This window comes from Aquila chrysaetos, chromosome 25, assembly GCF_900496995.4.
Source record: "Aquila chrysaetos chrysaetos chromosome 25, bAquChr1.4, whole genome shotgun sequence".
Lineage (NCBI taxonomy): Eukaryota > Metazoa > Chordata > Aves > Accipitriformes > Accipitridae > Aquila > Aquila chrysaetos.
Window position 1 is genome coordinate 3,134,325 of NC_044028.1, and position 13,982 is coordinate 3,148,306.

At 44.5% G+C, this 13,982-nt stretch overlaps 1 protein-coding gene across 7 annotated transcripts in view; it reads right to left on the bottom strand.

The window, feature by feature from the left end:
• Window positions 1-6,479: 6,479 nt before the first annotated feature.
• Window positions 6,480-13,982, bottom strand: part of EPN2 (epsin 2) — a 47,337-nt gene continuing 39,834 nt past the window's right edge. For 5 of the 7 annotated variants that reach the window (XM_030001716.1, XM_030001709.1, XM_030001712.1 and 2 more), the window contains 3 exons: window positions 13,773-13,865; window positions 12,620-12,835; window positions 6,480-11,005 (listed from right to left, as the gene is read on the bottom strand). In XM_030001716.1, coding sequence (XP_029857576.1) covers window positions 10,668-11,005; window positions 12,620-12,835; window positions 13,773-13,865 — 647 coding nt within the window. In that variant the 3' untranslated portion in view covers window positions 6,480-10,667. Of the gene's footprint in view, window positions 11,006-12,257; window positions 12,493-12,619; window positions 12,836-13,772; window positions 13,866-13,982 lie in introns of all 7 variants that reach the window. The other 2 variants (XM_041120123.1, XM_030001715.1) reach the window with 2 other exon arrangements.

Sequence of the window (13,982 nt, forward strand, 5' to 3'; positions counted from 1 at the left end):
TTCACACACAACTTTGCAGTGTGGTGCTACGACCCATCTCCTGAATTGCTCCCATTTCAAACAAGTAGTTGGACGCTTAACCACACTGAGACCGATCAAAACAGACACATGCATTTGCTCAGCTTCACTGTTCACAGCCAAGCTGCAGGGACCCTTGGAAGAAAGGTTAAAAGAAAACACTGAAAAGCAAGGGTTTTAAAAAAATCCCAAACTCCATAAAAAGGTATTTAAGATGTGTGACTCTCTAAGTAGATCCCACGCTGCTACCTGCATTATTAGGGCTTTTTGCCTATTGTCTCTGGGTTTGGTTGGTTTTGGGGGGTTTTTTTTGGCTCCTCAGTGTTTCAAGCATGTTTGTTAAGAACCTCACATACCTTCTTCAAGGCCTTAAAAATGTTCACCTTGTGAGCGCTTCACTGTGGGAGCTTTTCAGTCTGACAGAGTTTGCTCCTTACACAAGGGCACGTGTGGGGTGATGTTTTTCAGTGCTTCCCGAGTTCAATGTCATTCCTTTGTTCCGAGAGGCAACTGTTGATATCTCTCATGAACATGCTCTTCTCCCAGAGACAGGCTTGCTGCTGTCTTTATAATTTTCTGGAAAACTCTCTGGTTTAAATCTTTGATACTCAGGCGTGGCAGAGCGTTTGCAGCTGTTTCACCCTGGAGGGAATCTCTGCTCTCATGACAGAGGAGTAAAGATAGACATGACCCTGTGGTGCAAGAGCGGGTGACATTAATAAGGAAGGGATTTATGACCCGTAAGTGTTCCTTGCAGTTAGTGTTAAAGGTTAAAAGAATCCATGCTTTAAGAAAAGCCAAAACCCAGAAAAACCCAGCCTTGCTATAATGGAGGCTTAAAGTAATTTCCTTTCGCCCACTCCCCAGGCAGCTGTAACCACCCTGCTCGTTTACTAGTTAATCATTCTCCCTTTTATTCCAATACTGGACTGAAGTTCCCAACCCATTGTAGCACAGATAGCAGCGTGAGGCTGTCAGCTGGGGCTGCAGCTCCTGTTTTGTTACGCTTAAGTCTCTTGCAGATAGTGAAATTGGCCATTAACCTCCTAATTCAAGATGGGCAGGAAAAAAAAAAATCTTTATTCAGAACATGTGTCCTGACACAGGATGAGGCTTCAAGGCCATCAAAACAGAGTGGGACTCACTAGAAGCAAATGAAGCCTGCGAGATAGTTGGGGACTTTGCAGAAGCCCTCCTCTGGTCTCCAGGTCTGGAGGAGCTTTGGAGAGAGCTGCCCACCAGGACCCTGCTCACTGCATGGGAGAGGTTTCCTGCCATCACTGTGGAAGCCACCCTGGGAGGGAGACAGCCAAGGACACGGACTGAAGAGCAATTTGGGAATCAAACCCTCCAGAAAAAGGAAAATCATTTGAGTAGTGTTTAGGAACTGGTATTTGCAGCCCTTTCTACCAAAATTAGAAATAGCAGCATCAGCTCCTGCCCTCTCGTGGCAGTTTTCAACCCTTAGGAAGATGTTGGAGGTTGCTAATAGCAATTAGCTAACAAGATTGCACGAAGGACACCCACATTTTTCCTGTTCCTACATGGAAATTGCTGAATGCAATGGTACCAGCTGCCCTGCCGCTGCCCCTTGCCCTGAGAGCAGGGGGCAAACGCCTCCCCGTGCCATGAGCCACCCGAGCTGCCTCGCAGGGAGTGGGACCGAGCCAGAAATCTGTGCATCAGTGAGCGCTCAAGAAACCGTCTTTGTCCTGAGGCTAGCAAGGCTATTTTACAACAACAGTATTGCAGCAGCTAGAAGTTATCTCCATCTGAAAATGAGAGTCTCGCAGATGGATTAAAGCTGACAGCAACTGCTCCCCAGCAGCAGTGTCAGTTTAAGAGCAGGAGCCTCCTGTGAAATACTCCAAAGGGGAAAAAAAAAAAAAAAAACAACCAAAAAAAAAAAAAAAAAAAAAACCCAAAAAAAAAAACCACCAAAAAAAAAAAAAACCACAGAAGCACAGAACTGCCAGATTTGAGGAAAATTAGAGCTTCAGCTCCAACTCTACCTGGGCTCGTCACCAGCAGCGTTTCAACCCATCGCAAACCAGCCCCAGTATGACCCATTTGTGCCAAGGTCACCGGAGCATCACACCAGTACCTGCTGCCTGGAGCTACGAGGGGGGCTAAACGCCCTGGATCCGTGGTCCTGGCCACGGGTCCGTGGGGTAACAGGAGGACAGGACAGCTGGGGCAGGAGATGGGGGTTACGCAGAATGAACAGCGTCAGCAGTGACAGAGCTGGGCTTGCACCCGCAGCTGCGGTGCGGAGCCTGTGGTCTGCAACCAGCCGGGCACAGCCAGCTCCCCGATGTCTGGGGGACATCAGGCCCCACCAGCACCCAAGAGCACCAGCAAGAACCACCTTCCTCCAGGCCTTTTTCCCTTTAGTCTGGCAGTGCCAGTGGATGGCACCGAGCAGCAGCTGGACGAGCAGGTGGCTGTGGCAGAGCCCACGCAGGACATCTCCGGGATGCCCCTCAAACACGCTCAAGGAACCGAGACCCCATGAGAGCACCATGAATCCCCCCTCCTGCACCCACCACCCAGCCCAGCCGGAGACCCAAAGTCCAGGATACAAGCCTGCGCCAGCGGCACCTCTGGAGCAGCCACCAACAGCAAATTTGAAAGTCTTCCAGGCCATGCAAACCCCCAAGAAGGAACACAGGGAAGAGCAAAAGCCGCCTGGCCTGCAACCCCATAGGGGATGTTCAGCCCCTTTCCTCCTCTCGCCATTCATCCACGGGCTGCGCGCTGCAGAGGGGATCCCCGAGGTGTTTTCCATCAGCTGGGGAGTGGGTGAGCTCAAACCCCAAGAGCTGAGGCACTCATGGGTGTTTGCAAACCCAGAAACAACCTCCACGTTGGGAACACAGGAAGAAAAGGAAAAAAAAAAAAAAAAAACAAGAAAAACCACAAAACCGCAGCTCCTGCCAGCCTGCAGAGAGCACCCAGCACCTTCCACTGCAGCCTAACAGAGGCTGCAGAGCACAAGGACCGCAGGTTACGAGGCCTAGGCTTGAGACAACCAATTTCCAGTGCCTGGCCATCTTCAGGGCACAAATCCTGTTAGAAACCATCCTTTGGCCACCAAAACCAGGCCTGAGCCCCCAGGAGGGAACCTGCAGAGAAGCGAGGGTGCAACGCAACCCACTTTCACGGCAGGGTGCAAGTGATTCAATCTCTCGTCCTTCACAGGGAAGATCAGCAGAAGCATCTAACTGCTGTAGGTTTCTATTTTTATGCCTCTATTCAGGCCAAGATATTTAAGTACCCAAATTCACCTCAGAGAATATCACTACATTTAGTGCCAGACTTGCTAATGAAGACATTAAAAAAAGCAAAAAAAAAACCCACTCCTGTCACCCAACACAACCCCAGCCAGCCCACGGTCTCCTAGGCCATATGTGCTGTTACACCAAGGCAGAACTAACTCCCTTCAGCTTGGTGAAACCACCAAATTTCATTCCCCGGCCAAAAAGGCCTTCAAGAAGAACACTGACCCCATTGCCTGATGGGGAACACAGGTTCCATGTTCCCACCCCGGTGGGGCACAAGGAAGGTGTCTAATGATTTCTTGTCTTAGAAATTACTAGAGGTGGTTCAGCCCCAGCGCTACGGAGAACCGCACGTGGGTCAGTGACAGCATGGCTGGTGGGACAAGTCCACGCCGAGTCAGCAGCCCGCGGACGCCGTTCGGCCTTTGCTTCCATCCACTCCAGCAGCCGGGTGCGAAGTTCTCCTCCAGCCCCTGCCTAACTCGGCTGTGCGCCGTGCTCTCTCCGAGGCCGGGAGAGTAAATGGTTTCACAAAAGTGTTATTAGGCAGCTGTATCGGCGACTACTAAATGCTCCCAGAAGGTCTCTGCTGCCCGCAACGGGACCCTGGGCTGGATCGAGCTCCCCTCTGGATCTCCAGCAGCTCCAGCGTGCGGTGTTTAAACGGGGCTTAAAACCACGATGCCGTACCCACTTGTGGGGACCTCCCAGAGCGTATTTAAGCAACCAAAATTCAAAGCTGGCAGCACTGATGTCCCAGTGAGATTTCCTGTCAGGCAGCAGCAGGAAGGGAGCTGAGAAGACAAACTCCACCCTTACTGTGGCTTTATTCTGGCTATTTGAAATGTCATTGATTTTCTTTCACCTGAGAATGGGAACGCAGTTGCTCAACTAGCAGCGCAAGAGTTGAGAGCAGATCAGGTAACACGTCCAGGCAGCTTTTATAAGTACATACTGAACAGCCACAGATGGTTGTCGAATACCTGCTCCCTCCACCCCCAGCACTTCATCCACGTCTAGCAGCACACACTGCCTTCATCCCTCCACACACGATGCGTTACAAGTATCTGTGCTCTGCACGTAGCAGCTCTCTGGGGGCCATAAAGATGTTTAGATGCTTTAAAAATATTTTGCACTTCAACAGCATTTTGAACCAGAGTTTCAATGCACGTCACACCTAACAGTTCTGCCGGTCACCAGTTTACTGATGAATAAAGTTTGCACCACCTCCCTGCCCCAGCCCATGTTAAACAGCCACTGGGAAAACAGCCACTGATTTTCCCCTAATCTCTTCAAAGAGATATTTACCAAATACCCGCAGGTCCCACTACTCAATCCAGGTTTGGTACAGCTCCAGGCTCCCCCCAGCGAAGCCAGAGGATGCGCTATCTCCCCCCAAGGCACCTCCCTGCTCCCCCGTTCAGTACTTCAACCTCTGGTAGGATGCCAATCCCCTATTGATCACCAGCCTGCTGCCAATTAACCGCCCTAATGGGTAATTGGCAGGGATGTCTGAAGCACCAAAGGGAACTTCCACTCATTAAAACCCCAAGTCTTCAACAATTACAGGGTACAATCGATTGACAGCAAAACATGAAGAGACAGGATCGCTACCACCGTGTACAATACTGGCTCTTTGTTATTTATAATCCTGAGCTCCCAAACAAACTTCTGACCCATACGAAATCAACGTTCACTTGTGTCCCAACTCACAGTACAGGGAGGAGATTACCTGGAAGGCAGATGACAGCTAACATTAAAAAGGTGGAAGTTTTTAATGTGAGGGGCCATATAAATCATGTTGGTTCTCCAAAACATAGATTGCAAGCAGTTGCAGAAGTCTTGCCAAAGCCATAGCACGAGGTGGCCCAAAATATTTTCTCACAGTTCGATGAAAACGAGCGGAAGAGCAGAGTTGCACCACTTGGCCCAGCACAAACAAGAGGTAATGGCAATGTACGTATTCAGCAAAAATACTTTGGCAACTCCGGTGCGGATGAGGGCAAGCCTCTAGATAATACTTTATCCCGTGAGCCCTTTTCCTCCACAAAAGCAGGCAAATACCACCTCACTTCATAGAAGAGGAAGAGGAAACCCAGGACGGGGGGAGAGCAGCTTGCCCAAGGTCAGAGGAAGGCTCAGCTGCAGCCAGATCTCTCACAACAGGCTTTATCAGCTCAGACTCCCGCCAGCACCCCCTCGGCTTGCAACAGCCTGCAGTATTCAGCTCCTTCTGAAGAGTATTATAGTCATCACAAAAGTTTCTACTTTGAGCCTTCACTAAATCTTTCCCATAGCGAGCACCTTTATTTTAAAATGTGCAATTTCAAGAAGCCAGAGTAAAAGAGTAAAGAAGTACTCGTCACACAGAAAAAGAGAGACCAGCCAGAGGAGCAATAAACACAGATGCACAGAAGAGCCCTCCTGCACAGAGGCAGAAAGCATCCTTCTGTAAAAATGAGCAACAGGTACCTGGGCTGCCAGCCCTGGCAAAGGAGGTTTTTCTGTTTTCCTTACCGGCCCAAACACAGGAGCAACATGAATCAAAGACCTGACCGAAGGTGGCCTCACTCTGCAGGGAAACCGGAGCGTGACCGGGGCAGTGGGTTTGCACAACACTCTCAGCCAGCTCTGTACCACAGATCTGAAACCAGAACAGATACTTTTTTTCCCCTGGTTGCCTTTCTGATAGTCGGGTCTCTAGCACCACTGCAGTTTCAGCATTAAGAAATTAAGTATTTGATTAGTGATCAGTCTGATTGGCAGCAAAGCATAACTGCAGGAAACCTGGAGGGGCTCTGGAGAGGTAGCTCTTGAAATAGCCTGCTAATGAAGTACCCTTCAATTTAAACCATCCAGAATTAGAAGCTGAAATCGCTTCCCAGCTGGAGGCCGGCTCGCTGCCACCCCATCTGCAAGGCCACTTGATCGATGGGACAGAGCCAAGGCTGAGGGAAGGGCAAGACTGAACCACTGCAAAAATGGGAAGCGACGACCCCCCAAAGTCAGTTTTGTCACAGTTCCCCAACCCTTATTCCATGAGTGGTGACTTTAAAAGTCACACCTTCCCCAGACTTGTCTTGACATAAATACAGAAGCCTCCACCAAGACAGTACTTGATCATCCCTCCAGAAGTGCTGTTTAAAGGGTAACGTGGTTTAAAGAAGCAATTCAGTCACCTGCAACACAACAAGTCTTCATTTTTATTGAGTTAGTAAGGTCTCAACTGATTCCGATTTAAGTGATCTATAGAAACCCTCCTTTCTCATAGTAAGAGCAGGCCTGCCCCAGGAAAGTGATGAATGCATCGAAGAAATCACATTGACAATGTACAAGAAGCATTACTCTCAATAACGGTTAGATTCCTCCTAGCACCTAGGACTTTTAGCACAAACCTTAGATCATCTCAACCAATCCATCAACTTTCTCGAAAACTAAATCAAGCATGGCAGTGACAGTTTTTTGAATGGGATTATAAACACTACGCAGAGTCTTGAAAAAGCAACACAGCTGGAATATAAGCAATACAATTTTAATTCTGACCAGTCACCTACAAACCCCTTGTCTTTCCACTGTTCTGATGGCATTATTAAATATCACATTTGTGACATCGCTTGGGAAAAATGACACAAAGATACAGACATTATGATACAATAGTACAAATGATAAATTATTTATACAGTAAATAATGTCAATAGTCAGCACAAATTCATAAAAAGCAGCCGGCTCCCAGTATTATGAAAACAGTTTGGTAAATATTTAAATTGTAACACTTGTAAAGGAAGCGAGTCTTGTGAGATTCCGCTGTGAAAAATAAACCATATATTTCTCCACAATTTGTGCAATATTAATACATACAGTACACATTAGAAACCGTAACAGCAAAAGGGAAGATGGATAACAATAGTTGTCTTAGCTACGGGACTTCAAAAAGACTGTAAACACCACAACCCACCATGGTTTTCCTTCCCTGTCCCCTCCATGTAGTTTAGTTTCTATATAGTATAAAACTGAATAAATAACTGAGCTTATTTTGGGTTTAAAATTATGCCAAGATTTTTTTTATTTTTTTTTTTACAAAATATTTAACACTTTATCTTTGGTCAATTTGACCAGTAAGGCTATTTTGGGATACTAACATTTTAAAAATCAAAAGCACTTTTAATATTTGCAAGTGAGAAAAGAAGGGGAAGAGGGAAATGCATTTGGAGAAATACGCCAGAGCAGATGTGATCGGATATGCACACGTCCTCCATGCAAAAAGAAGTGGGAGGGCAAGGAGGGAGGAAGAATTATTCTGGAGAGCAGTTAAATTATCGCAAAAAGAGATTTACCATTCTGGACACAACTGAAGCTTCACCTGGCTAGGACAGCAACCACCGTTCAGCGTCACTGCTACAGCACCCCACGCCTGCGTGATACTTGAGACACGGGCACGTCTCCACCCCAGGAACCAAGCAGATTCACCAAATCAGCTGCTTACCGTCTTGAACTCGGCTCCTGCCACAACCCCCACGTCAGGCTGGGAATCTCGGCACGGTTTGTCCTTAGCCTAATGCTTTACAGCACCACAGTCTGGGCTGATCGCTCTTCAGAGTGCCTTGTCATGGCTTATTGTGCGATATATGTATGTATGTATGTATATATATATATATATATAATGTAAAAGTAATACAGCTCTTACAGAAGTGGCTTGGTAAAAGCAACAATTTGCCATTCAGCAGTTTCATTAAGCTAGGGCTCCCTACCAGACAAACAGCACATTTTTATCAATTCATGGTGACAGATCGTGACTCTGAACTGCAGATGACTTCATTGTTTTAAATACTTACTATCAACCCCATCTTGCCTCCAAAAACAGTTACCTAGTGTTTAACGAGAGGATGCGGTTAGAACTTTTTGGCTGAATAGACAATGCCCCATCTAACTGTTGCAAATGCACTCAGGTGACAGACTACGGGAAAAACATCAAGTGACCTCAATTCCACTGTTGATAAAATTAAATTGGAAAAATAATGACAGATAAATCTTGCCACAGATCAATTGGAAAGCACTTCCCCCCCCCATCTGCAAGAATCACACCCTTCCTGGTCTACACGTTTCAATAACTTCAACAACAACAAAAAAGTAAAGTATTTTTCCTTATTCTGAAAGGCAACATGAATGGTTTTTTGTTTTGTTTTTTTAAAGACATACTGGGTGTGGACAGTAACTTTCCTCCTATATAAAAACAAGAGCAGATGAATATTCTGAATCCTACTTGCAAATCCGATAGTATTCAAGAGGATAGAACAATCTGCATAGAAACATCCACACATTTAGCATTCCATATACTAATAGAGCTACACTGACCTACACAGCTAAAATCTGTGATTGTACCCTAGATTTGATAGTCTTTCAGCCTCCCCTACCCACCAAAAGATATAACCCAGTCCCTTCTACATTAGCCAGTCCCTCCTTCCTGTGGCACACGACCCGAGACTGGCACAGTCCCACACAGCATCATTACACCAGAACGCACAACTCTGGCAATTTCTTTCAGCTTCTTTGTTTTTTTGGTTTTTTTTCCCCTCCTTCTAATTAGGGAAAGGCCACCAAGATGCATCAGTTCATTCAGAGATGCCCTCAAGGCAGTAGCAAGCACTGGGACATCCCTTTCCACATGCTCTGCGGACGCTGGCGTTGCTTGTGAAAGCAGAGCTCAGAAACGTTGCCATCTTTGAGAAGGCCAGGTTTCCACCAGAAACGCTGGCTGAAACCTGAGCGTGGTTTAGTGCCGATGAGTCCAGACATGCAAGTTAAAATGCACAGTTCAGCTTACAATTAATAGTTGTAAATGGAACTGGTTATTAATATGGTGTGCACCTTTCATTAAGAAAAATTAGTCAATAAAATTAATGAGTCGTGCTTGTACATTAGAATTTTTAACATCTCAAGAAGTATTACAAGAAAAAACAGCCTCTCTTCTGATCTTTGTAAAGGCTAAACATCTGTCCATTTTGGTAATCGGAAAGCGGGAACAAATCAAGGGAAAGGCGACTTTAGTGTTTTTTCTTTTTAATGTAGTCTTAAATCATGTTATGCTCAAATTCAATTCATCTAAAAATAATTAGTCACGAGATCTTGTTTTGATTTGCATTATGAATACTTCATTTAAAAGTAAATATTTTAGTGTTAATCTTCCCTTTTAAACTCTCTTTACAGAAACAAAGAGCTAAAACCATAAATAAGAGGGCATTAAAACCATAAAAATGACATTTGCCAATATCTTAATTTTTCAGCCAGACTTGATAAATCTATCAAAACCAGACAGTTAAATAAGAACCACATTATAAAAATTAGCAAAAAAAGGACTATTAGGTAACTCTGCAAACTCAAATATGAAACTGTACTAAACAAAATATGTGCAAAAGTATACAAGAGTAACTGCATATAGCAAGGTTAAGCCTGAATTAGTTTTAAAGCTTGCCCCGGTGAAATTTAATTCAAAGTTGTCCCACTGTGTTTCTTTTTTCTTTCAACTCACATTGTAAGTCAAATAAAAACAAAATACGTATGATAACTTCCAAACGAAGCTGGTACTGGACAAGCACAGAGCAGGACACTCACTCAGCACGAGTGCAGCATGCCACTCACAGAGAGTTCCTCAGGAGTCCTTAGAGAGTAGTGTACAAATTCAACACTGCATACAACAGCACACGTTATACTTGACAACTTGAGAATGTTCTTGGGTTTTTTGTCTGTGGTTTTTTTTTTCCTTTTGAGACAAGCTTGCTTTCTCAGTCAAACCTCTGATACGAAAGCGTGCGATTTTGCGTTGCAATGTTTAATGCATAAAAACCAGCCACCTGGGCCCTCCGAATCGTTCTCTTCTAAGAGTAAGGACTATGGGTGAACCAACAGTCTAGAACTGTGTATAGTTATGTGCAAAACATTCACTAGCACTCTGAATCTCAGGTCTATCATATGGGCATAGGAAGTGACAGATGCAGGTAAATAGTAATTTCGGGATCCAGCACATCATCTGACATCTACAAAATAGCCAACGGAGTTTAAAATGGCAGGTTCTCCCTAGAAAGTGTATTGAAATGATTAACAAAGTAACAAAATGGGCAGAATCTAACTTTGGTGAAAAGTCTGAACATTTCACATAATGCTCAACAAGCCAAAGTAAGGTACCATCTGTAGCAAAGACTAGATTTAGATTAACTGGTAAGTAGAGACAACTCTTCAAAGATCATAACTGTAAACTGCAAATCTACTTCCAAGTCTCTTACACACCGTTCAGTCCACACAGGCCACGTTCATTTTGCTGTAAAGACTTCAGCCTGGAAACACTATGAAAAGAAAGTTCCTTTAATTGGGTCTTTATAGGAGAAAAGGGTTAGTTGTATTTGTAGACTGGGATGCTGACGGCGGGATTCCTGTACTGTGAAGAGGTTGGGTCATTGATCCTGCAATGCTCACATTCAGCCCCTGGCCCATCCTTGTTATAGAAGCCACAGTGCCCATAGCTGGTATCGGTGCCATTCCCACAGGCACTGGGGCCATGGAAGACAGAGGTATTGGCTCCATGCTTATCGGTGGCACAGCACTGAAAGAAGGGCTGGTTCCCATCACAGGACTCGCTCTCATCTGATTTAGAGTGAGTGGCTGAGGCTGATTCACTTGGAAGGGGTTGATTGGAGTTGGTGCTGTAGCAGCGCCTAGTTTTGAGAGAAGGGGGGAGAGGGAAAGACATCACACCTCCATAAACACTCCATGAAGTTTTGGAGATTGTCTTTTCTGGTGAAGAACACACCTTCGGTACATCCCCACATGCTCCCAACCCCAAAATACCCCGCGGAGAAACCTGCCTGGATAACATTCAGCAAACTGGGGCTGTGCTGGTGCACAAGTACAATCTTGTTTCCTTGAACCTATCAATGCCACAAAACACCCCTTTGCTGACCAACAGTTTCCACTTCTGATAGCGGTCACTGGAGAGTCAAGTTCTAAATTTGGTTACCTGGAACATGCCTAACCATGACATCCAGTTCACTAATTTTTTTTTTTTTTTAAATGCTACTTGAAATTTGCATTACGGAAGAGGCCTGCAAGCTCTCTGTACTCCTTTACTGCAATCTGGCTACTGCAGATTTGCGCATTTGCTTCAAGATCTCATCCAGTTGACTCCATTTAGAAGCTGTACATGTTTCTGGCACTGAGTTTTGACAAGAATTCATAAAGTAAACAAGTTGTTTCCGAGTTACAGCGGTGCTAGAAAAAGCAGAGAATAACTTTCCCAGTGTTTGAGGTTCTTTGGACTGCTGCCAACACTACAAATTCCTTTTACCATATATGTATAGCGTTATTTGGATGGCCCAGTGACCCCTTATAAACTTTTTGTAGCAACCGGTAATGGCAGATACGCAGACTTCCTCTTGCTAAACACTGCCAAGGCTGTTCAGAATTACTGTTTTTTTCCTACCCAAGGAGTTTAATAAACTGTCATGTTTTTTCCATTGGAAGAGTGAAGAAAATAAATACTGAGATAGCATTTTTAAAGTATTTCACCATACTAGCATCACACAGAAATTTCAGTGCATATGAATAGCTTTTAAAAAATACATGCATCTTGCACGTGTTTAGTGTCACCATCTAAGTCTGCTACAAGTAAAGGCTCACTTCTAACAGCAGCCAATTTACAGGAGAACTGCAACAGCCTATTTTTTTCAAAATACACTGAGAGTGTGTTTTGATCAAAACTGGTTTATCATGCTAGCCTAAAGACAGCCTAACCAGCAACCCACTAAATTACACCACAGAGTTTGCTATCTGAAACCTCAGGTTGCAGTCAGAGATGCTACTGTGCCTGCTGCAGCACAAGCAAAAGGGCAATTCCTACCTGCTTCCACAAGAACTTACTACCTATTACCTTCCCAAGGGATTCACTGGTGGCATACATTCACATCTTACCTGTTCTGACAATCAGTCAGCTTCAGCTCAGCCATTTTTAATAATCCAAAGCCTTCTTCTAACACAGATCATTTTGAGAGAGCAAGGGGAAAAGTGGAAGAGAAACTGCTTGAACAAAGCTCAGCCAGCAGATCAGCTGCAGACGCTAGAGTAGAAACTCTGCGCTTTCAGGGTCCAGCAGTATACCTTGAAACCATGATGCCTCACCCTCCTGCTCTCAGTCATGATCTGTTGGCTGAAGTAATCAAGAAAAACAAGCCCAAACCAGCTGACGTTAAATCAAATAGGAGTGAGTTATACAGTGTTTTCCTATAGGAAGGGAAAGCTAAAAGAGTAAAATGAAGGAATGTGCAGAAACAGACCTGGTGCCAAGAATGGATTCAGTGAAGTAACAGGCTGTGGTGGCTTAGACACCAGTGAATCCAGGTTCACCAAAGCAGCATTGGGGCCCAAAAAAGACTCAGGGGTTTTCCGAGCTGCACTTTGTTTGCCTGATGTCATGCTTGAGTGCTGGGAATCAAAGAGATCAGGACTTGTGGTACCGCTATGCTGAGATGGCAAAGTGGAACCGGATTCAGCTGAAACAACACAAAGAGAAAAACAAAACTTATCTCATTAATCTACATAGTCAAGCAAAGAAACCCTGAAGTCTCTGACAGCAGAAGTGTTTTAAAAGTTAATGTTTGCATTAGTCAGATTTAAATGTTTCAGTACGTTACACCCTTAGAGCATGCAAGCAGATAAATGTTCTTTAGAGGAGTATGACGAAGCTAAAGTTAAGAGTTGCAGTGCTCTACTGAAGGTGCTATCTTATTTGCCCTGATGAATATTCTCACAGCTATGCTGCAATAGATGGGACTAAGAGTCTCCAAGGAAAAGATATTTGAAAGCCTTGGCTTCTGCCCTTGCACTACACCACTACTGCACCCCTCCTAGTTAGATTCCACCCAGGTTTTCTCTTTTGTGTTAAAGAAGCCTAGCCCAGCTTTGAATTAGTCACCATTCTTTCAGGCAGAACCATCCTGAAAGTACATAGTATCAAAGCACTTACACATTAAGGTCTGACAGTTTTTATTTTAGTGACTAATGACCAAATAAAAAATAAAGCATTCATAGAAGTGTATTTTCTCATCTTCCTACTATTGTTACACACTAGAATTTATACATTTGAGAAATTCAGTCATCGTTGTTCTGTTTGACTCTCTGAGCATGAGCCATGCTCCAAACACGCTGCATACTGTGAATTTAGATGTCAAACAAATTTCTGGGTCAATGCAGCAAAAGGTTACAGAGTGAAATTCTATAGCTTACAGTGCAAAAGGCCCACTCCCCATAAGGTCATGCACAGGCCAAAACGTTAACAAGCTTTTACTGCTGCATTATCACCAGCTTTAATCTTTTCCTTTGTAAAAGTAAATTTTTTTTTTTTTTTTTTTTAATAAATTTTAAGAATAGAGACATTTGTTGCTGAGACTATCACCCAATCTTTCCACGTGCTAAGAATTTGATTCATACCTGGCTTTTTGGAAGTTCGAAGTGTGTCAAATTCAGAAAAATCATCTTTAACTGTACCATTCAAATTACTGAAGAGGTCAAAAGATGTACTTCCTGTTCAAAACAACAAGACAGCCCTGTCATTAACAGATCTTTGGTTGCATCACACACCTGATCCTACTGAAAGCAATTTCTAACCCATTCATGTTACCAAGAAGCCACTCTGTCAGG